Below are 22,648 nucleotides of genomic sequence, written 5' to 3' on the forward strand. Positions count from 1 at the left end.
TAATTGAGTAAAAAAATTAATCCGTTAGAAAATCCAGCAAAGAAAAATCTCTTGTCAATATGTGAAGGAAGAACGCGTGTTTGTGTATTTATATATAAACAAGGATTTGATTGAGAAAAAAGAAAAGAGGAAGATAAATAAAAAATAAAAAATTCAAGGATAATAAATCAGATAGGTGACGTGGAAACCCCTGCAAGCAGTCCCATCAATAAAGCCACAAACCCTAGAATTGGCGAAGCCGGAGTAGAGCCAGAGGAAGCAGAAGCCGCGACGCTTTGAAGAAGAAGAAGAAGAAGAAGAAGAAGAAGGGACGGATCCGGCGGAGCGAAGCATGGAAGATCTGAAGAAGAGAAAGCTCGACGAGACCGCCGGAAACGGCGGTTCTTCTGACTCCGAAGAGAACCTCCGCTCGCTCCTCGAGCCCCTCGCGAAGCCCCACCTCGTCGAGCTCCTCGCTAAGCTGTGCGTCTCCCTTGCCTCGCCCCTTTTTGTTGTCTTTTTTTCTTAGCCTCTGGATTTCGGAATCGGCGTGAATTAGCACCGTTAGATGACGGGGTGGTCTGGGTTCGGTGGGCATCTTTGATGAATTTCAGTTGACGAATCTCGAGCAGTCTGGGAAAGTAAAAGAACGAGCCTTGAGCGTGATTAATCTGATCGGCGAGGTGAGTGGAAGTGGGGGTTTTAGGGGGAGGGAGGGGGGTTGTTTATGCGAAGTTTAGCTGGTATTCTCAAAAGGGTATTCGACGTTTTGGGATTTTCGTTCGTCAGTATTGTTGAATTCATCCTGCGTAATCTGTTTCGGAACCTTGTAATTTTTGCCGTAGTTTTGATTATTTTTGTCTAGTTTATTCACCATAGCTGATTTAAATGGATTTGATGGAACGCGAGTTTAGGAGCTGAGGGCCTGAGTACGTTGGCAGACCGCCGAAAATTTCTATGAGGGGCAAGAAAGTCTTCTCTTTCGGTTTTTCATTATGTGCCAGTAATGTCAAGAACCACCTGCAGCTGCTAGTCTTCTCAAATCTTTGTGGCTAATTAAGTTATGGCCGAACCAGGAGGCTCTGTCTCCGCTTTTATCAATAGGTTAGAGCCATATTCGCATTTCGTTCCTTAGAGGGTCTGCCTATATTTTTTTGTTAATTTGTCGTAACATATCAATGTTTATTGCTGTCCTTTTGATGGTAACATGGTTCCTTCAGACTCCTGAGTCCGGATGAGTCTGGTTCTGACTTGGCTGAATTTGTAATTTAAACTAATAGAAGTCTGATTATCTGGAAAATACTGATTGGGATCAGACCCTTCTTGATTCAAGCTTTTGTATAAAGTTTCGTGGATTATAGCAAATGAGGGATGCTTTCGCCGGTAGCTTTGCTCTTTCCACTTATGTCTGCCTATGTGCAAGGGCAGTCTTGTTTCCATACATGCTTTTACCTGAGAATGTACTGTTTGTGCTAGTGAACTGTATGCCGTGTGATTGACCCTGTGCATGTGTGTTTGTTTGCATGTTGACGAATAAAGAGGATCCCAATACCCTTCGATTGCAGAAGAAATAAAAAGTATCGCGAGTGCAGATCCAGTCCACCGAAAGCTTTTTGTCCGTGGCTTGGCCTGGAATACCACTTCAGAAACCTTGTGTGCTGTGAGTGCATTGCTTGCCGCTTGCCGATTGTCTCCGTGTGCCACTGTGTTCGAATTCCCCATCGCGAGCCGTCACAATTGCGAGGGAGAGATATTTATTCCTTAAATGTGCTTTGCTTCTAGATGTTTTCTCCTCATTATTGAAGTTTCAGGAGAGGTCCTATGCATGGATTTTTTTATCTTGAAGCAATTGAGGACATTTTTTTTTGTTACAGGCCTTTCAAGGTCATGGAGAAATAGAAGAAGGTGCTGTCATTTATGACAAAAACACAGGGAAATCGCGCGGTTATGGTTTTATTACTTACAAAAATATCGAGTCAACTCAAATTGCACTGAGGGCACCTAGCAAAATGATTGATGTATGTATATGCCAGTTTCTCACTTTCTGTAGTTAATGCTATAGTGCTCTCTTTCTCTCTCTCTCTCTCTCTCTCTCTCTCTCTCTCTGTGCACGCATTTCTCACCGTTTCAGCTTTTCGCCCTGATAGATGCACTAACACACACTTTTAGTAGAGTCCGAAAACTCTCTGTTGAATGAAATGATAAATTATGGAGATTGCTATATATATATATATATGACGTTTTGTTAGTGAGTATTTATATCATTTGATTGAAGAATAGATGGAGGACGTAAATCTTAATTCATAAAATCAGCTTTTCTGAAGCATTTTCCATTGATTTTTGGAGGCAGTTTCTAATTGAGATCTCATAGCATTGTAATTAAGAGATTTTTTAGATAAATGCTTCATAAATCAAATTTGAGGCAGAATTACTATAGAAGATCATCTTACTGCTTAGAAGCAGATAAGTCTTTAAGTTTCCCATGTCATAATTATTTGCAGAAGCAATATGCCCATGCTTTTTTCTGTTCAAGATGGTTTCCTCCTTTTGAAAGTTGATAAGGAGAAGTTAATTGCCATCTATTGTTAGGTAGCCATTTCACACATAGAAGCCAGTTTTGTTTGTCCAACACGTAGCACTTCTGTTGACTCTTATAGTAAATAAGTGCGGTTCTTACAAACTTTTAAATTTAGGGAAGGATGGCTGTCTGTAATCTGGCATGTGACGGACTGACTGGGTCAAGTGGTACACCTGATTTAGCTCGGAGGAAGCTATTTATTGGTGGATTGTCACCGGATGTCAGTAGCGAGATGCTGCTCAGTTTTTTTGGAAGATATGGTGATATTGAAGAAGGTTCAGTTGCATATGATAAAGATACAACTGAATCACGGTTGAGTGTTTCTCTTCATCTTCAGATACTAATTGAGATTATCTCAGTTACTTTCCTGTGGATGGTCATTATATTGTTCTTGTTTGCAGTGGGTTTGGATTTGTTACTTATAAGGCATCTGAGGCTGCCAAAAAAGCCATTGATGATCCACAAAAGCTACTTGGGGTAGGCGGATAATGAACTAATCGGCCTTTTGCATTTGTTTTATACGCATCATTTATTCCAACACTCAAGTTCTTGCATACATGAAGCCTTACATGTCTTTCTCCTCCATGCCTAATTTAAGGCTTTCTGTGATGGATGGAATCATCTGACTTACTTTTTATGGGATAGATGGATTCACTTGATGAGGCTTCCTTTTTCATTTCAGGGACGGAGCATAACTGTCAAGTATGCAGAATCACATGGACGCAGAACGGCACAGCCACAGCAACCTACTACAATGGTTCCAATGGCACCAATGGCACCAGGATATCCTCAGTCAGGATATCCTCAGACTGGAAAAGCTTATCCTAGCATGGATCCTGGTGGATATCCTTATCCTCAAGCTGCACCAGCTTACCCAGGTGCCGCTTACCCTAGCCCTCCTGCAGCACCTATGCCATATGCGGCACAGCCTCAAATGACTTACCCTCAACTTGCTGTGAAGAAAGACCAACTTGGCGTCGCTCCAACACCGCCTATGGGGATGGGTGGCTATCCTTATTACGGTAACAATTAGTAATCGGCTCAAAAATGGTGTAGCATGGGTGGCTATCCTTATTACACCACACAAGTGCTGCTCACTCTAGCCATCCTGCGGCACCTATGCCATATGCGGCAGTCTCAAATGACTTACCCTCAACTTGCTGTGAAGAAAGACCAGCTTGGCGTCCTTCCGACACTGCCTATGGGGATGGGTTTCTATCCTTATTGCAGTGCCAAGCAGTAATCGACTCAAACATGGTGTAGCATGACCCCTCTCCCTCTCTCTCTCTCTCTGAATTGGAAGTTCAAAGTTTTGAATGCTTATTTCTGTATCATTTCTAATTTAGTGGTGACATCTAGGATGCTTTGATCTTTCTATCCATTGCAATTTATTTCGGAGCAGAGAATATACCTGGAGATTCATAGTTCTCTTTCTAGACTAGTACTTGCACTGTTGCGAGTGTGTTTCAATATCTTGGCTGTCTTGTTCTCCTTAACATGATGGCGAAACTGAGCTTGCTCAGCAAACGAGAGAGGGTCGAACACACCGGAGAAAATACAAATCTTGAGTTTTAAATGTGATTAATGAATATATGGCAAGCGAACTTCGGTCGATCATCGTGCGACTGGTTTCTGCCTCGCAGCTGATTCTAAAGATTTCTTGCACTTAGGCAGCTGTCCATTCATTGTTGGTGTTATTAGTTTTGATTCGTGCTGTTTTCAAGAGAAGCATATGCCTTGAAGGACGAGATTGATCAGGTTTTTTGTCAATTCTTTTTGTTGATCACGGATAACTGGCAAATTAATTAAATATTTCCTTTGGAACACCAATTCTAGTCCAAGAGTTACTTTCTCCAATATTTTAAAAATAAGAAAACGCATATACCATCATTAATTAAGTTCTTGAAGAGAACTCTCTTCAACCAAGAATATGAAAAAAGAGGAGGCATGAATAATCATTTAATGGGTTATCAAATGGTCCAAGAAGAAAACGAAAACAACTGAGGGGGGCAATCCTTAGAGACTTGAATTTATACTTCATAGATTGAGAAGGGTCCCTTGAGCTATGCTGGAAAGATCTTTGGAATAAAATATAGCCGCAAACTCGTCTTATGATGTCAAGTTGGTCCTGCCAGCTCGGGCTTCGCTGTTGATGTAGAGGAGATATGAACGATCAAACGCGTTTCCATGATTTTCCCTTCGTCTTGTTCTCGATTTTGCATCAAATTTCGACAAGATTGGCACTCGATCGAGAAAATGGCTTTGGCACGACGCCAGCACGAGTCCGGGCACGATGATAGGACCAGCATGAGCGTGACGACCCAGTCCAATAATGGGCCGGGCCAGCACAAAACTGGGCTGGGAGAGGTCCGGCCAGGTACAGTAGTGGGCCGGGCCTGGCCTCGGGCCCGGCACGAACTTGGCCACTGTTTCCGACGCTCTTGCTCTTCGTACTCCCCAGCGGAGTGTAAACAGCATTTTCGCAACTCCCGCTGCTCTTCAAATGGAGTTGGCCGAAAGAGCCGAATAAAGCCGTCGCCTGAAGCTCTGGACAATTGAAGCTTCGCCACCAAAGAAATGCACGAGAATTATTCATCTGACCTAGCGCGAACTCATTTTCATCTGCTGAAGCTTCAAAGCTCGAAACTTACGTCTGTTTCGTTCTCATCTTCTTCACCGCACGGCACATTTATCAAAATCCTCGGATGGTCACTCATGAGACAAGTACAGAAACATAGACCATTGTCCATTCTCAAATGGGTGTCTCCAAATTTTCTCGAAGACCACTCGCCGTCCTTAAAATTCCGATCTTGGCCCACTGGTTTCGTCCATGGTGCTCATAACCCTAGACTCTACAGGACTAAACGGCCCGTGCCAGCTGAAGAACTTGCCTCTGTCGCGGAATCTGTAAGTAAGATGCCAGCAGAGGCCTACAGTTCTTGGACGCAGACCACATTGATCCGTCAGTAGGCCAGTCCCCCACTTTAGACTCGTGCCGGTCGTGCCGGGCGGCCAAAAGACGGTGCGCAGTAGAAATCTTTGACCATGCTCATCAGCTCGGCTCTCTTCATGTAGTACATCTCCGCTTGCGTCTGCACCTTCCTCGATCAGCTTCCGCATGTCATTTTTGAATTTTAAAATTAATCCACATTATCCTTTTTCTTCCCTATTGAATATTCAGTGTACTTTCAGAAAATCTAATTTATCGTCTGAGTTGGCGGAGTGACCAGCACGGCTTCGTGCTTTCTCAAGACTGTTGCTGAGCCCCTGTTGTCGAGCAGGTTTCCATGAATCCATTAAATATACTAAACTTAATCTGAATCGTTAGCGCCGGAGAGATTCGCGTAATATCCGCAAGCGATTTATCATTTTCAATGATCCAAATTCAGTTTAGCACGTGTACTAAACTCATATAATAATTCCTCCTCTTTTCACGGCATGAAAAATTTGAGAAACTTCCAAAACTTTGAATTAACTTTGAATTAACTTTGAATTAGTAGTGTTGTCCCGTCTTTTCAAAAGGACGCCTAGGTGCTATCTAGATGATCTAGAATTTTCGAAAGTGAGCTTTCTAAGGGGCTATTGTGTGTGCAATTTAATTTTTATTATTTATTAGGAGAAAAGTATACGTGAGTGTTGTACAATACAAAATCTTTATTAGTCTCGCTATTCAAGAAAGCTATTTTTAAATTCGAACCTTTTTTTATTGACTTTTTTGTAGTTATAATAACATAACCAAAAAGATTTCTATGTGAACGAATTAAATTTGCCGGCCATAATTACTTGACTCTTGCCGTTGCACATACCAATGCAAACTCAAGAAGATTTTGTGTCACAAAGTCGATATTTTGTCCCTAGAATGCCTCTAAAAAGTGATATTAAAAAATTATATATAAGGTTTTCCATATTGATAACACATGATGATGTGTATGTATATAAATTTTTTAAGTCTATCAAGTAAATAATTAGCTTTCAAAGATGAGCTCTCTTTGGGATTATTATGTGTACAATTTAAATTATAAGTATTTAATAAGGGAAAAGTGTATGGGGTAGTTGTAGTACACATTTTTAATCCGACAAATATTTTTTCTCCCAAGACTTTTATCTAGTTAAAGTAACGTAATAAAAATGATTTCTTTCAATGCGAATGAATTAAACTTGCTACTTACGTAAATTGTTAGAAGTTTAACAACATGAGGGAGGAGAAATCAAGAGCGAGGAAAAGTTCTTCACTAGTGTTTCTTGGTGGAGTAAGAGACTTCTGTTCCTCATGCCATTGCACGTACGAATGCAGACTCAAGATGATTTTGATGTAAATAAATTGATTTCTACTCTCTAGAGAACCTCCACAAAGTAAAATTGAAAGATATTTTATAAGTCATCCCACGTGGACAATATATAATAGTGCGTGTACATTTATATATCTTTAAGTTTATTGATTCAATAATTAGCTCTCAAGAATGGGCACTCTGAGAGGTTATTGTTTGTAAAATTGAATTTATAAATTCTTATGGTCTTTCTCCAAAAAAGCTAGTTTTTAATTAAACCCTTTTGCCACGATTTTTATCTTATAATAACCTTAAAAAAAGATTTCTTTTTATGAGAATCGCTTAAATTTACCATGTGCATAGATTGTTAGAAATTTAAAAACTCGGAGGAGAAGAAATTAAGAGCCAAGAAAAGTTCTTCACTAATGTTTCTACTCCTCGCCTTCTCTTCATGCCATGTTCTGGATACTGGACAGGAAATTTCTTGATGCTTAAAAGGTCGTCATCGTGTGGAAACAGGCCACTACTTATTTTCTCTCCCCCCTTTTGAAACCTTTCTTTATTCTCTCTTTTCACATGTCTTTTTATCATCCCTTGAATCACTGCGTGCACTTGGGATGTCAGACCTTCGGTTATTGATTTTCTTTTGTTCCCTCCTGCTTTTCTTTATCGAATCTTGACTTCTACCATGATTCTTCTGCAAATTGAGGAGGTTGTTGTTGTTGGCTAATTTTTCTAGTCAATTTAGATGGTGACGCTAGTTAAAAGATTTCAACATACATTTAAAGAGTGGTTGCGCAATTTTCCACATGAAAGTAATTTGAGAGCATTCAGTATAATTTCTATGAATTTCATCTCTTAATTTAAAAGGTTTTTCATAATTTATTTGATTATGAATGTTTCACTTCTGCAATAGGGTTTGCTTTTTATTAAGGGTGAATCATTTTGAAGTGTGGGAGGCGTTGATGTCTCTCTCAAACGTGACTTGAACCATTCATATAACTTTTTTTTCATAACTTTTTGAAACTTAGATAATATTTGAAGAATCCCACCTTTTTCAGGATCCATCTCATATTAATATTTCTACCCCCACGCTTAAGGTACCCATATGCAACGAAGACTTTGAATCGAATATTTATTATATGATCTTTCTTCCACTATTCAATCGTGGATTGTACCACCGCCATTGGTTGTTCAAGAAGTCGATGATAGAAAAGTAAAAAAAAAAAAATACTTTTTACTCAATCCTAAACAAACAAGCCACGAAGTAATTTTTTTTATACTTACCAACTCCTTTAGAAATATACTGAGATGGAAGAAAAAATCCATATTTTAAAATGTAACAAGAAAATCATAATATAGATCTTTATTCCACATTGTACATTCACATATGATATTTAATTTTTGCTCTTTCTGGCCAAGGGTCTTTTAGCGTGGTCCCTCTAAATACCATTCGCTGATTGTAACGTGATTGTAACATTCTGCATTTCGTCCTAAATTTCATGCAAGTGGTCATAACATACAAATAGTAGAATATACCTCTTTGTAATTTAATGGCTATCAACTCTCGAGGAACAATTCCTGTAGGGACTCTAGAAGCGTCATCTAAAAGAATTCTAGTCTCAAAAACCAGAGAGTTCAATCAAGTTTTTAGTCCATAGAAAGTATATCATTCAATCTAGAAGTTTAGGGACATTTTGAATTTCAGTGTGACAACATGTGAAGTAAAGAATGACTTTCTAACATGAAAGGGGGAAATTCTTCTGGTCAAAGCCGGCCATGTGCCGCACAACCCATCAAGGTCTATCACCTCAAATTAAATAACGTGGTTATTAACCATGCATGGCAATATAAATCATTGCTTTGCGTCTTGTCACTGGGTAAGGCATTCATAAATTTCTTATATATATTAAACTTAATTTAATCGTCATATTTGATTTGATCCACGTAAGACCTATATGTTATTCATTATTTTTAATTGTCCAAATTCAGTTTAACAATGTGCTAAACTCATTTAACAATTCCTCTCCCGTAGCCTCTCTTGCACGGCACGAAAAGTTTTAGAAACTTCCAAAACTTTGAATTAGTCCTCTCTTTCCAAAAGGACGTCTGGCTGACATCTAGAAGATCTAGAACTCTTTTTCTATTTGTTAAGTTTTCTTTTGGCAAGCTAGAACTCCATAAATAGGAGCTTAGTTTCAAGGGTTCCATACCTTTCTTAGTGATATAAATATTTTGAAAGAGATCTGTTCTTGATCATTTACTTGGCAATGAGTGTTCTCAAGCACTTTGGCCTCCTTGTGATGATGATTGTTGTGATGTTTACGAGCCCAGGAGAAGTTGCATCAGCTCCATATTTTGTCCATCATCAACTCCGTATGAAGACATATCCCCAACGTCTTTAACAAAGAATATGCAGCATCCTTAATTTCTTACTAAACTCTAGAGCTTAAATCAAACTGATATGTGCAGCATGTAAACCGCAATTTTTAGTTTTTTGCCCTTTTCTTTTATAATGAAAGAATAAGTGATCTTGTTGTGAATTTTGCAGGAGACTCGAGCATGTATGCTACTCTTGGAGTCCAGTGCAAGTGCTGCGACGGTGAGAGAGGTGAATGCAGGAGCGAGTGGGCGGAGGGGTCGTGCTCTAAACTGCGATGCTTGCCATGGAAATATCGCCACTGAGTTTCAGAATTCTGCATTATTACGCGAGTAAACAGGTGACCGAATGCAGCCTTGAGGTCAAATGGAAAGATATGGAATAAAGTTGATGTGCTATGTGCCTTCTTATATATCCATGTTAACTAAAACGTATATGTGACTCGTTATGAAAATCATGTATTAGTTTTAATGTCTTTTGCACTTTATATTTACCCATCATGTCTGTTTTGCTCTGGAGCAACAAGTTTGATAACATGAATGAATGTTATTATTTTTTTGTCCTATTCTAACTCTCAACTCAGATCTCAAACTTTTACCCTGCCTTTTACAAAGCGTGGGAGTTGAATTCCATATCTGAAACCAAACGTGCTCACCCCTAATTGGGGAATCAGTTTTCCTACCTCCCCTTCTCATGTGGACAGGATGGTCATTGACACAATCTCAAATATTTACATGAATGTCACTTAAAGGCCCAAAAGAAGGCGATTCGCACTTGATTTTATTTGCATGGGTATTAATCACTTGCCGCCCTCACGAGTTCTAATCAAGTATTGCAAAAGTTCATCATTGATATTGGCTTTTGTACACTGGAACAAACAATTAGTTCGATGATTTTAGGGAGTTCCTTACTTCTTTTCTTTGTTTATTTTAAGGCCATGATTGAAGCTGCCATGACACAACTTAATGGAGGAATTATAAGATGTCATCGTCAAGCTAAGGCCCTGTTTGGTAACCATTGAAACATGGCCAAATTTTGATTTTTTTGTTTCCAGTTTGGGTCGAAAATCATGTTTGGTAAAATTTTTGTCATCGGGAACAGATTGAGAATGGAATAAAAAAAAAAAAAAAAAGTTGATTATTGTTTCGGGAACAAATTTGAGAATCAAAACCAACTCTTCTTCTTCTTCTTCCCTTTGGCCATCTCGCGACCGCCGTCCACCCTTGCTCGCCGATGTCCATCGCCGCCGCCAGTCACCGTCCGCTAGTCCGGCAAGGCTCGGCCTCACCAGATCTAGCGAGGCCGAGCCTCGCCGGTGGCCAAGCGGGCCTCGCTAAGGCTGGGCAAGGCCCGCCTAGCCCCGGCAAGGCTCGCCCAGCCTCGCTGTGGTTGGGCAAGCCTCGCAATGCCCAGCCCCACCGGTGGCTAGGCAAGGCTCGCCTAGCCTCGCCGGTGGCCAAGCAAGCCTCACCCGGCCTCGGCGAGGTTGGCTTGGCCACCGGCGAGGCTCGGCCGATGAGGGTTGGTGATGTTCCGGTGAGGTGGCCAGCCTTGGCGACAGGCCACAAGAAGAAGAATAATAAGAATATGAGAAAAAGGAAAAAGAAGAAGAAGAAGAAAACAAAACAATGAAAAAAGTAAAAGATTTATTTAAAAATTAAAAGAAATTGATTTGAAACAGAATCAATGAGCACGGTACCAAACGCAATTCTATTACGAAATCAGAAATTTTAGACAGTTACCAAACACGTTCTTTTAGTCAGAATCAGTTTCCGAAAACAAAATAAAAAATAATTATTTATGGTTAGAATCTGTTCTCGAGAACAGAATTGTTACCAAACGCGCCCTAATTGTTCTGGCCAAAAAAATGCTAGTCAGGATCGATAAGCATCTCTCTACTCTCATCGCTAGATGAAAGAGCACAGGCGACACATGCGCCCTCATTAAACTATAAACATCTATCGTTGCTATCCAGTAGAGACGGGCGGCTTCCATCGCCAGCTCGTCACCCCTACTCTTTTTCAGGACCGGCGGGGGGAAAATCCTTTTAATGTTCTTGGGACGGCTTTAGGACACTAGGAATGGCACTTCTGCCGTCCTATGAAGAAAAGCTTTTTAAGTTAGGGATGGGGCATGACGGGGGTCCCTATATAACTAGGCCACAACCATTTTGATGTACTAAGGTAGGAGTTATCCCTAAAGAGGACACCACTGACGGCGGGACTGTCCTTAATAATCCCAACAGGGAAAAGAGCCTTTCAGGTTCTCTTTCGGAACATCATAGGGGCGTAGCAGGGCCGTCGCTACAACTCCGGGCCTGGCTCTTTCCTCATTCATCGTGACACTGGCATTTCCATTTTTCAGTTACCATATTGATTGAAGTAGTGCAACAATATTCCGATCTATTTACACTCGAAAACATCTTTTGAAACTATGGAAATATATACGGTAATCCACATTTATTAAGACCCTTGTGCAATTGTCGGCGATGCAAACTTTTTTTTTTTAATTGTATGTGATGCAAACTTGCACTGCACAATAATTAAAGGTTACTCGTACAGTCAGCTTTGCACTATCTTACATTAAGACAGAGAGCCCAACGTCAGTGCCCACCAATAACTCCCCCCGGTTCATCTCCAACAGAAGTTTAACTCTAGGACGGGCCATACCATGAGAGTGGAAATCCTGATTAGAGATTCTCTGAGATTTTCAACGAAAGGGCCAATAATGCAACTTCAATATGCTCAAGACAAAATGGAAAGATTGATCGTTTTGACAATTTCTTAACTTTTACATTAACTTTTGCCTGATCCAGCAGCTTCTGATTTGGATAATAACTGCCCTACAAGGTTCTACAGATCCAAAGAGCTTAATGACATTTCCTAAGTCAATCAACGACATAATTGCCCATTACCATTAGTGAAATAGTTTTGTGTCCCTGGTGTCCAGCATAACCGAATTTCGAGTATAGATGATCTACAATGAATTAGATTAATACGACATATCATTTTTTTAGATAAATGGAGTCCTCCTTGTTTTTCATCAGAGTTTCAGTAAGTTTACATAGTGTTAGGATCATCCATTTTGATATATTTGGAACCTTTTCCAAAAATAAACCCCAAGAAACACACGATGCGCATGAACTTAGTCGGCCACTGCCGGCTTTAGTGAGTACATTTCATCATCTTTACCGTTACATGTTAACAGCATGCACATTATTGAAGTTATTTTAACACAACAGGGCGATCCAAACTGCAGCAAGGTGGCGACCAGCCATGACCATTAAGGCACTGTGTAATCTGCAAAAGCCAAAGCAATGGGAGATTAAGAAATCAGGTGCTTGGAAACCGTGGCAACTTTAATGTAGTAAACTCGCATAAATGCGCATCAAGTTATAAGGGAGACAAGGAAAGAAGGATAGTCCATCGCAAAAAACGCCCATATTTGTCAGCAAATTTCATCTAGTTAGATTACTTAGACACGATCAACACCATTAAATCACATGAAAGGGCATTTATCCCATAAGATTAGTAGAAGAAAAGGTGGTGGTGCTGAATAATTTACACCATGGTAACATCCAACGCTGGATGCATCTGGAGACAAGTTTCCAAACAAAAACTCTTCTGCAGTAAGTGAAAGAAGGCTAAACTGACCTCCACACTTGTACCCAGTGGGGCGATCAGAAAGGTTGCAGCGTTTCGGAATGGTGACGGCAACTCCAGGCTTAATTCCAGCCATTTTGGCCGTATTTGACAGCATGGCAGCACATAGGCAGCTCGGGTTCTGCCCTATTCTCTTCACTTGAGCACAACAGCTGCTCGACACGGGTGCAGTCTCATCCTGCGCTGCAGACATGCAGGGGGCCAGCTTAAAAGCCTCCCTATCGGGTGTTGAAGACTTGCCACATTCACCTGCCCCATACACCGTCTGGAGACCTGAAATAGCTAAAATTGCAAAAAACACCAGAACACTAATTTGCTTCATTGGAGCTTCCATATCTTCAACTATGCATTATGAGTCAGCCTGCGAGCTTTTATAAGAAACACAAAGTTCTCACATGTGTAAACCACAATGAAAGTGGCGACAGCACTATTGAAAGATTGATTTTGTTTATTCGACATCTACTTTTTCGGATGTTGCAGATATGGACCCACCGATATTGTTTAACCCATTGAAGACAAACAAGATAAAGTGGCTTCTCAAAGTCTCTGCCACCATTCTGTTGCTTTTCCCATCCAAAGTGGGAAAAATAAGCTTTTGATGAGTAGCTGCCAGCACAGCAAGCTACAACATCAAGTACTCCTCAAGCTACCCCACATATTTGTGCAAGACCTGTGCATTTGTTTTTGCAAGATTTCATTGACAAGAAAACCAATTTAACATTATCATCCTATGCAATCAATATAAAATTATTTTAGGCCACCTCGAAATTACCGGCACAAGCACAAGCGATGATTCCGAAATGAAATAGTGCGCGCGTGTTTCCGTCCCATTTAGGTATTGCGCCTTATCCTTAGGACTACACAACTGGGAATTGATTTTGAAGTACACCAGCAGGATGTAGAGCTCCGCAATTTAGAGAGCAACTATGTTTCAACAAACAGCATCCACATTGAACTTTATTGTTCATACATAGTTCTTACAAGTTTAACAAGACTCGGGATAAATTACAAAGCTAAAACACAAGGAAACAAGATTGTTCTGAGACAACGAGGGAAGATAACTCTGGTAGGTAGGACAGAGGGTCTTTCGATTACTGTACCATGCCTTGAAGTGATTGTCAGTTAAATCCAACAACGGATGGCAAAGGATGCCAAGCAATGAATCCTCAACTGCAAAAATATCAGTCGGCTAAACCAAATCTCCCACTATAAACTGAAGTCATTATCTTTTTCTATGGATCATACTCATTCTTCCTAGCATCTTCGGTTGCATCTGCAACTTTTTCCACGAAACCTTTTTGTATTATTACGGGAAAAATGAGTTGCATTGAATTGCCTTTACAAGAAGCAGCTACAGCTCCCAACGAACAGTCCAACAAGCGGCTAGCAATTGTTGGTTGAACAAAATTGTCGGTGGCCATTCGAAATATTGCTGCTGCAATTTTCTCACGAAAGGATCTCACACCTCTAAACTTTTTTTTTTTTTTTTAATTCTCTCACGCTTCTCTCTGGCTCTGATACCACTGTTAAATTGCTAAAGGGAGGAGAGATGAGGCTGAAACTTCATCTTACATATAGAACAACCAAGTCTTTTACAAAAGACAAAATACATAACGTAAAACACACCATAACTACCCATGTTTTGCATAAAGCACTTGCCTCACTAACACCTAAAAACTAGGATAACCAACACACATAACTCTACTAACTCTAATAACTGAGAAACAAAATCAGCAACACATGCAAAATGAAATAACTATTATATCAACAAAGGCAGCCTTCACTCACATTTACCTCTGTTAGATAATCATATACCTAGAAAGACGGAGCATGACTATCCTTCAAATGCCAAAAAGTTTACGGACTCGTATTTTTCCCTGGAAGCCCTCAACACAGTCCACCATCAGAGATCGCAAGTATTCGTATCTGGAGTCCTACAAGAGATGGAACTCTCCCAGGTTCATGAAGATAAACAACTGATTGAGTATAACTGATGTAAAACCATCGCTAATAAGACCAATTGATTAACATAATTAACCTTATATGCCAGCGGACAAGCACGGGACAAAAACAAGAGCTCAAGTTGCACGTGACTGCATTGCACGCATTCCCCTGTTCGTGGATCAGAGCAAAATTCGCATGATTATGATATCGAAACTTCTATGAATGTATAAGTCCACACAAGATTCCTGATGGATATCGATTAGAGGAATCAACAGAAGCATAACTGGCGGTTGATTTCCGCATTTCGGATAGCCACCTACTCTCTACAATCCATATCCATCACCACGACGAACTAATCCAAACCCTAATGAGTAAAAGCATACATGATGATGCATATATGTACGAAAAGCCCCACGGGGACGAAAATCAAGAGCGGCACAACCGCTGCGAAGCTGTGCGCGCTCCCACAAGCCAGTGTCCCGAGCTTGATCTGCACTACATTGATCAGGGCCAGCATCAGGCACACGGATCCACTGACCGACCCGACCCCAGACACCAACATCCCGAGCCGCAGCACATCCTGGTTGATCCGACAGACCAGTCCCCCATGGTGGTGGCTCGAAGACTGCGTGTTCCGGATAGCCTGATAGCCAAAGGAAGCCACACACAAAAAAGAAGAAGAAGAAGAAGAAGAAGAAGAAGATGATGATGAAATCTTTGCTTAGCCTTAGATTCGGTCCTATCAAGACCAAGAATCACCATTCCAACTAAACCTCATCGGATCTTTTCGCTTTCTTCTTTTCTCATCAACAACATTGGCACACTATGTCAAAAGGCGCAGAACAAGAAACGAGAAGAGAACCACCACCGCACCTGCTTGAGGGCGAGAGCGACCACGCTGGAGAAGAGGAAGGAGCCGAAGGAGAAGACCTCGAAGGTGATGAGGTCGCGCTTGACGGCGGGGCCGGCGGCGCACCGGGGGTCCTGGTTGAGGGTGTTGTTCGGGTCCCACGGGTTCCAGGCGAGCCCGAGGAAGAGGGCGAGCGTGAAGAGGGAGTTCACGTGCACCAGGCAGTCGAGCGCCGTCACGTGGATGCTCGTGCCTGAGGCCATCGCGGGGTGATCAGGGCGATGAAGAAGGGGAGGTCGCAAACTTTGCTGGGGTGAAGGTAATGGTGGAGGCAGGTGGCGATTTGACCGATGTTGTCCATTTTTCTTCGGACTGAAAAATGAGTCGTTGTCGTCCGTGCTCAGTCGGACTGAAGTCATTATCTTGGACTATGGATTCACACTCCTTCCTATCATCTTTGGTTGCGTCTACATCTTTTTCCACGAAACCTTTTTATATTTTTGCTCGAAAATGAGTTTCATTGAGGACGAGGAGCGTGAAGAGCGAGTTCCCGTGCACCAGGCAGTCAAGCACCGTCACCCGCATGCTGGTGCCGGTGGCCATTGCGGGGTGATCAGGGGCGGTGGAAGAGCTTGAAGGCTTCGCTGTGGTGAAGGTGAAATAGCAACGTTCGTTTTTCTTCGGGCAGGTCACCAACTTACTTGACCTTCCGGCATTGGACAGCGTCAGCCCATACATGATCTTACGACTCTGCAGAGACCTGTGTAAGAAAGCATACAGGAGTCCTCGTTGTCCTGTTTGTACTCCATCGGGACGAAGCAAACTTAATGTTCTTTATTTAATCTGAATTTTCCTTGCCGTTTGGGTCTTAGTAAAGCGATGGCAAATGAAAGAAGAGAGAGAAAAAATATATAATTTTATATAAATAGATACTATCGCTAAGAAAGCAACTTTATGCAGGGATTTGGAGAACAGGAAAACCAAAATTGAGGAAAGGATGAACAATTAATTCACCACCTTGTCTTACATGTCTTACTCGTCCATGCCTAATTTAAGGCTTTCTGTGATGGATGGAATCATCCGACTGACTTTTTATGGGATAGATGGATTCACTTGATGAGGCTTCCTTTTTTCATTTCAGGGGCGGAGCATAACTGTCAAGTATGCAGAATCACATGGACGAAGAAAGGCACAGCCACAGCTACCTGCTACAATGGTTCCAATCGTGCACCAATGGCAGCAGGATATCCTCAGTCAGAATATCCTCAGACTGGAAAAGCTTATCCTAGCATGGATCCTGCTGGATATCCTTATCCTCAAGCTGCACCAGCTTACCCAGGTGCCGTTTACCCTAGCCCTCCTGCGGCACCTATGCTATATGCGGCAGAGCCTCAAATGAGTTACCCTCAACTTACTGTGAAGAAAGACCAGCCTTGTTTCCTTCCGACACCGCCTACGGGGATGGGTGGCTATTCTTACTACAGTGACAAGCAGTAATTGGCTCAAAAATGGTGTAGCGTGGGTGGCTATCCTTATTACACCACCGAGGTGCTGCTGACCCTAGCCCTCCTGCAGCACCTATGCCATATATGGCACAGTCTTAGTAAGTCCCGCGCTAGAAAGAAGATCGGTGGTGTATTTTGCTTGAGAAAGATAATAGCCCAAGGAGTCTGAGGCAACCTCCAAGCTTAGAAAGTAACTGAGTCATCCAAGATCTTTCATTCAAACTGCTAACTGCGATACTGCTGGACATCATTGGTAATAACTATGTTATCCACATATAATAGCAGTAGAATATACCCACGAGAAGTTCTTTCCACAAATGGAGCATGGTCATGGGGACTAAATCTAAAGCCAAGACGTTTCATGGGGGAACTGAACTTAGAATACCATGCATGAGGAGCCTATTTCAGTCCATATAAAGCTTTACGTAAGTGAGATACTTTATTAGAAGAGTAGTGTACTCAGAAGGTGGCTGCATATATACTTCCTCATCGCCATTAAGAAAGGTATTATTAACATCCATATGGAATAGAGGCTATTGTTTAATTGCTACAAGAGCAAGAAGACTGCGAACAAAAGTAAGACGTCAATTGGAGCAAATGTCTCATCATAGTCAATTCCATACTCTTGAGTAAAACCTTTTGCTACTAGTCTAGCTTTGTAGCATTCCACCATACCATCTGCCTTGGTCTTAATCTTATATACCCATCGACAACCTATAGTTGACTTTCTAGGAGGCAATCAACCAATTCCCAAGTATGAAATTTGTCTAACTTATGCGATTCATCTACCATTGCTTATTGCCAAAGAGGGTTAGTTTAAGCTTCTCTATATGTGCAAGGCTCATGAAGGGAAGTAATAGCAGAGTAACAATGAAAATCATGATACCGAACGGAAGGTGACTTGCTCGAGTGGAATGATGAACAAGAGAAGAGGGAATGATCGAGGGTGAAGAATCCATAGATGGTGCAGACACGTTAGGAGCTGCCGAAGTAGGATTACCTAAGGTACCTACATCAAGATTAGGAGAATACAATTTTGAAGAGGAAGATACAATTGTTGTATCTTCAGAATATAAATCCATCGAAGGATTTGTCAAAAAGGAAGGAGCAGAAGAAGAGTCGAAGGGTCCAAGTGAAGACAACATCTTGTGTTCCCAAAAGGTAACTTGACCATATATGCAAAGATGATTAGAGGTAGGATCCCAACATCAATACCCTTTGTGCTCAATCCCATGCCAAAGGAAACAACATATATGAGCACGGGGTTCTAATTTCATGTGTTCATGTGGAAGAATATGGACAAAGCAAGCACTACCAAGATTATAATTAGGAACACTACCATACAAGCGCTCATAAGGAGAGATATTATCTATAATAGGTGATGGAGTGTGATTGATAATATATATAACAGTATGAGAAGCCTCTTCCCAGAATTGTTCCAGACAAGAGGTTGAGTCTGAAGGGTGCAAACAACATCTAAGATATGTCTATATTTATGCGCAGCTCGACCATTTTGTTAAAAAGTCCCTCAATAAGAGCAATGAATGGCAGTATTGTTTTGAGAAATAATTTTAAGAAATTCCGAGTCTCTATATTTGATCGCATTATCAATACGGAAGATCTTGATCTTTTGTGAATATTGTGTTTTGATCATGGCATTAAAATTAGGGAAAAGACCACAAAAAACCCCCCAAACTTTGCCTAAAATGACAAATTTATCCTAAATTTTATTTTGTGACATGAAAAATCTCAAACTTTACAAACCGTAACACATCTACCTCGACAAGGGCATTTTCATCTTATTTTTTCTGTTTTTTCCTTTTTCTTTTTTTTCTTCTTCTTTTCTCTTTCCTCCACCAACCATGGCGGAGGGAAGCCAGAGTCAGGTGAGGGGTGCCCTCGCCAGGCCCTTGCTTGACTCCAGCTTCCCTTCGCCGACTCCGCCATGGCTGGTGGAGGGAAGAGAGAAGAAGGAAAAAAAGAATTCTTTTTTTAAAAAAATAAAAGACCAAAATGCCATATAGTTTAGGATAAACGTGTCACATGGATAGAAGTTCAAGGTTTTTTATGTCATGAAAAAAAGTTGAGGGTAAATGTGTCACGGTTAGCAAAGTTTGAGTTTGGGGTTTTTCATAACCCAAAAAAAGTCTAGGGTAAATGTGTCATTTTGGGCAAAGTTTAGGATTTTTGGTGGTCTTTTCCCTTAAAATTATGATAAATACGAGACAATTTGGATTGATACTTCATAAGATAGAGCCATGTATAACAAGAATGATCATCTACAAAAATCACAAAATAGTGGAATCCTCCCATAGTGGGAGTGGGGGAAGGGCCCCAAATGTTAGAATGAATTAGATCAAAGGGAGCATGGGAAACGGATTCATTAAGATCAAAAGATAAGGTGTGATGCTTTCCCAACTTACAAGGCAAGCAATCGAACTATTTATTATCAACGTAACCTAAATGACCACTAGAAATTAGATGATTGAACCTACAAAATGAAGTATGGACCATACAAGAATGCCAAGTCTTAGATGATACTTTTACAACATAGCTACTAAGAGCATTTAGAATCTTTAGGGAGATATGCTTGAATAGGTGTCCCACTTCACGGCCTGTCTAATTATCTATCTTGTCCATGGATCCTGCACACAATAGCCATGAGAGGAAAAGTAAAAATATCAAATCCAAGTTCACATAGTCGACCCGCAAATATCAAGTTTAAGGAGAGCCTAGGAACCATGAAAGTGTTTGGTAATGACAATGTGGATGTTGAAATGTTTTCTATATGGCTAACTAGCATTTCTGAGTTATCAACTGTTCGAATAGTAGGTGTTTGTGAAAGTAATGACTTTAACTTAAATAAATTGATGTTTGAAGTCATGTGATTGCAATAGGCATAATCAAAGAACCATAGATCAGAAGCACCTGGAGTCATAGACAGAGTAGAAGTGGTAGGGACAGAAGAATCAGAGGTATTGGATTCCTGAATAATGGAGTGGAGATCCTTTAAAGATAAAGTAGCAGATGAGTTGTTGGAAGAACCCTCAATAGTAATAGCAATGGCAAATGAGCGTGCAGGTTGACCTTTATATCGAGATTGATTGTTTGTCCCTATAGGCTGCCAGGTTATTGCCGATAGCAAGTAGATGCAAGAAGATCATTTCGATGACAATACGTGCAAGTTTTGCTATGTGATGAGGAAGAGGCAGGTGTGGCAAGTATTGCGTCTGTGGGAGTGGATCAATAGGATGGTGCGCCTTTAAAGTAGCAAGCCGAGTCTCTTCAGTCAATACCTCTAAAAAAACTACCTCAAGTCGAGGTAATGGATCTCGATGTAGAAGTGAAGCTCGCATAGGTTCACACTCATCATTTACTGTCATCAGAAATTGCATAACACGCATATGATCACGATATTCGGCGAACTTGCAAGCATCAGTATCCGCTTCCTATTACGGCTCAGATAGAGCCAATTGATCCCAAACAACATGCAAAGAGGACAAAAAATCATTAACAGACCTGTTTCTTGTTGCATGCGATGCAAGTTTTCTAACAATTGATATTGATGAGCAATATCCGAGGTGGAGTAACGACCAGCAAGCAAATCCCATACTTCTTTTGCTGTGTTAAGATGACCAAATTGAAGCTTGATGGAAGGAAACAATGTTAAAATTTGATGGTTCTTGCTGTCCCACTCTTCCATATGCTTAATAATTTTTTCTCGAGTTTCTTCAGCAATCATTGCAGGCACGTGAAAATCACCAGTGACATAACACCAAATTTTGCATCCTCTCAAAAAAGGTTGACATTTCTTGAGCCCCTAAGATATAATTCGATCCATTCAAGACAGTTTAAATGGGTATTGGCACGTCCATTTTATCCATTATAATAAACACCGAGAAACTAGTACTAGGAGTGCAAATATGGATAAAAAAAATGCCAAAAATGGAATCGACACTTTGAAATACCTTGCGAAGTGAATGGAGGTGATGTGATAGACGTCGTGGCGGATGACGTAGCAGATGATGTCAAGATGACACAACAATGACGTCAGCAATATCCTCCGGGCTCCAGATCACGTGAGACGCACGTGGGCATGTGGATCTCACGTGCGGCAGCTTGAGGTGGCGTGTGAGGGTGCGTGAAGGGTCGTTTGGTGGGGCGGTTTGGCTTGTTGGATTCCTCGAGTGACGGAGAACCTTTCTGTGCTTTTATATTGTAAAAATAACACTAGTGACGTTTCCGAAATTGACTTACAACTTATGAGTGAGTCTGAGACGGCGGCACGAGGTGGAAGTGTTTGGTGCGCACACGGCCTACATGACTGGCATTGTGTTGACTATGAGTAGTAAACAAAGCCTATTAGGTTGGCGTTGCCCAAAAGAATAAAAAAATCTTCTCAGAAGAGCTTCTCAAGAAAGAGGCTTTAATACCAATATAAGAGTAATGCAGAAGAGAGAAGCAGAGAAATTATGTATATTTCAATGTGTCATAAGGAGGAACCATAGCATTTTTATAGGCTTTGCAGGTTGACTATTTATAGTACCAAATATTATACAATTATAAATATCCAGAAAATCATAAATAATATAATTGTATCTAACATTTTGAGTGCTTATTTTTGTATCATTTCTAATTAATGGTGGCATCTAGGTTGCTTTGATCTTTCTATGGATTGCAATTTATTTCGGAGCAGAATAATATATATGGAGATTCTTAGTTCTCTTTCTAGACTAGTACTCACACTACGGCAATTGTGTTTCAATGTCTTGGCTATCTCGTTCTCCTTAAAAATGATAGTAAAACTTAGCTTGCACAACAAACGAGAGAAGGCAGAACACATCGGAGAAAATAAAAATCTTGTGTTTTAAATGAGATTGATGAATATATGGGAAGCAAACTTCCGTCGATCATTGTACGACTGGTTGCTGCCTTACGGCTGATTCTAAATATTTCTTGCACTTAGGCCGCTGTCCGTTCATTGTTGTGTTATTAGTTTTGATTCGTGCTGTTTTCAAGAGAAGCATATGGCTTGACGAACGAGATTGATCAAGTTTTTTGTAACTTCCTTTTGTTGATCACGGCTAATCAGCAAATTGATTAAATTTAAAAACACCAATTCTAGCCCAAGAGTTACTTTTTCCATGACTTTAACAAGATGAAAACGCATGCACCATCATTAATCAAGTTCCGAAGAGAACTGTCTTCGACCAAGAATGTGCAAAAAGAGAAGGCATGAATAATCATTTAATGATCATCAAATAGTCCCAGAAGAAAACGAAAACAACTGAGGGGGGCAATCCTTAGAAACTTGAACTTATACTTCATAGATTGAGAAGGGTCCCTTGAGCTATGCTAGAAACATCTATGAAAAAAATTAGCAGCAAACTCGGCTTATGATGTCATGGGGCATGCCAGCTTGGGCTTCGCTGTTGATGTAGAGGAGACATATCGATCCAATGTGTTTCCATGATTTTCCCTT

General features: G+C 40.8%; 3 protein-coding genes and 1 long non-coding RNA gene across 4 annotated transcripts; 2 read left to right on the forward strand and 2 right to left on the reverse strand.

Annotated features, from left to right (window-relative positions):
- Positions 1 to 206: 206 nt before the first annotated feature.
- Positions 207 to 3,995, forward strand: LOC104454343 (UBP1-associated protein 2C). The gene is made up of 6 exons (XM_010069161.3): positions 207 to 462; positions 1,519 to 1,639; positions 1,854 to 1,997; positions 2,673 to 2,869; positions 2,959 to 3,034; positions 3,240 to 3,995. Exons 1-6 carry the CDS (start codon positions 332 to 334, stop codon positions 3,588 to 3,590), a joined length of 1,020 nt encoding a protein of 339 aa, XP_010067463.1. The 5' UTR covers positions 207 to 331; the 3' UTR covers positions 3,591 to 3,995.
- Positions 3,996 to 9,058: 5,063 nt separating this feature from the next.
- Positions 9,059 to 9,770, forward strand: LOC108961046. Its single transcript, XR_001989022.2, has 2 exons — positions 9,059 to 9,201; positions 9,377 to 9,770. It is a non-coding gene; the product is annotated as an uncharacterized LOC108961046 (long non-coding RNA).
- A 2,504-nt stretch (positions 9,771 to 12,274) lies between these two features.
- On the reverse strand, positions 12,275 to 13,230 carry LOC104454344 (non-specific lipid transfer protein GPI-anchored 19). Its single transcript, XM_010069162.3, has 2 exons — positions 12,859 to 13,230; positions 12,275 to 12,504 (listed from the first exon to the last, which is right to left on the reverse strand). The coding sequence occupies exons 1-2, from the start codon at positions 13,199 to 13,201 to the stop codon at positions 12,488 to 12,490; spliced, it is 360 nt and encodes a 119-aa protein (XP_010067464.1). The 5' UTR covers positions 13,202 to 13,230; the 3' UTR covers positions 12,275 to 12,487.
- Positions 13,231 to 14,993: 1,763 nt separating this feature from the next.
- LOC104454346 lies at positions 14,994 to 16,378 on the reverse strand. Its single transcript, XM_010069163.3, has 2 exons — positions 15,685 to 16,378; positions 14,994 to 15,454 (listed from the first exon to the last, which is right to left on the reverse strand). The coding sequence occupies exons 1-2, from the start codon at positions 16,078 to 16,080 to the stop codon at positions 15,176 to 15,178; spliced, it is 675 nt and encodes a 224-aa protein (XP_010067465.1). The 5' UTR covers positions 16,081 to 16,378; the 3' UTR covers positions 14,994 to 15,175.
- Positions 16,379 to 22,648: the final 6,270 nt, after the last annotated feature.

This window comes from Eucalyptus grandis, chromosome 7, assembly GCF_016545825.1.
Source record: "Eucalyptus grandis isolate ANBG69807.140 chromosome 7, ASM1654582v1, whole genome shotgun sequence".
NCBI lineage: Eukaryota > Viridiplantae > Streptophyta > Magnoliopsida > Myrtales > Myrtaceae > Eucalyptus > Eucalyptus grandis.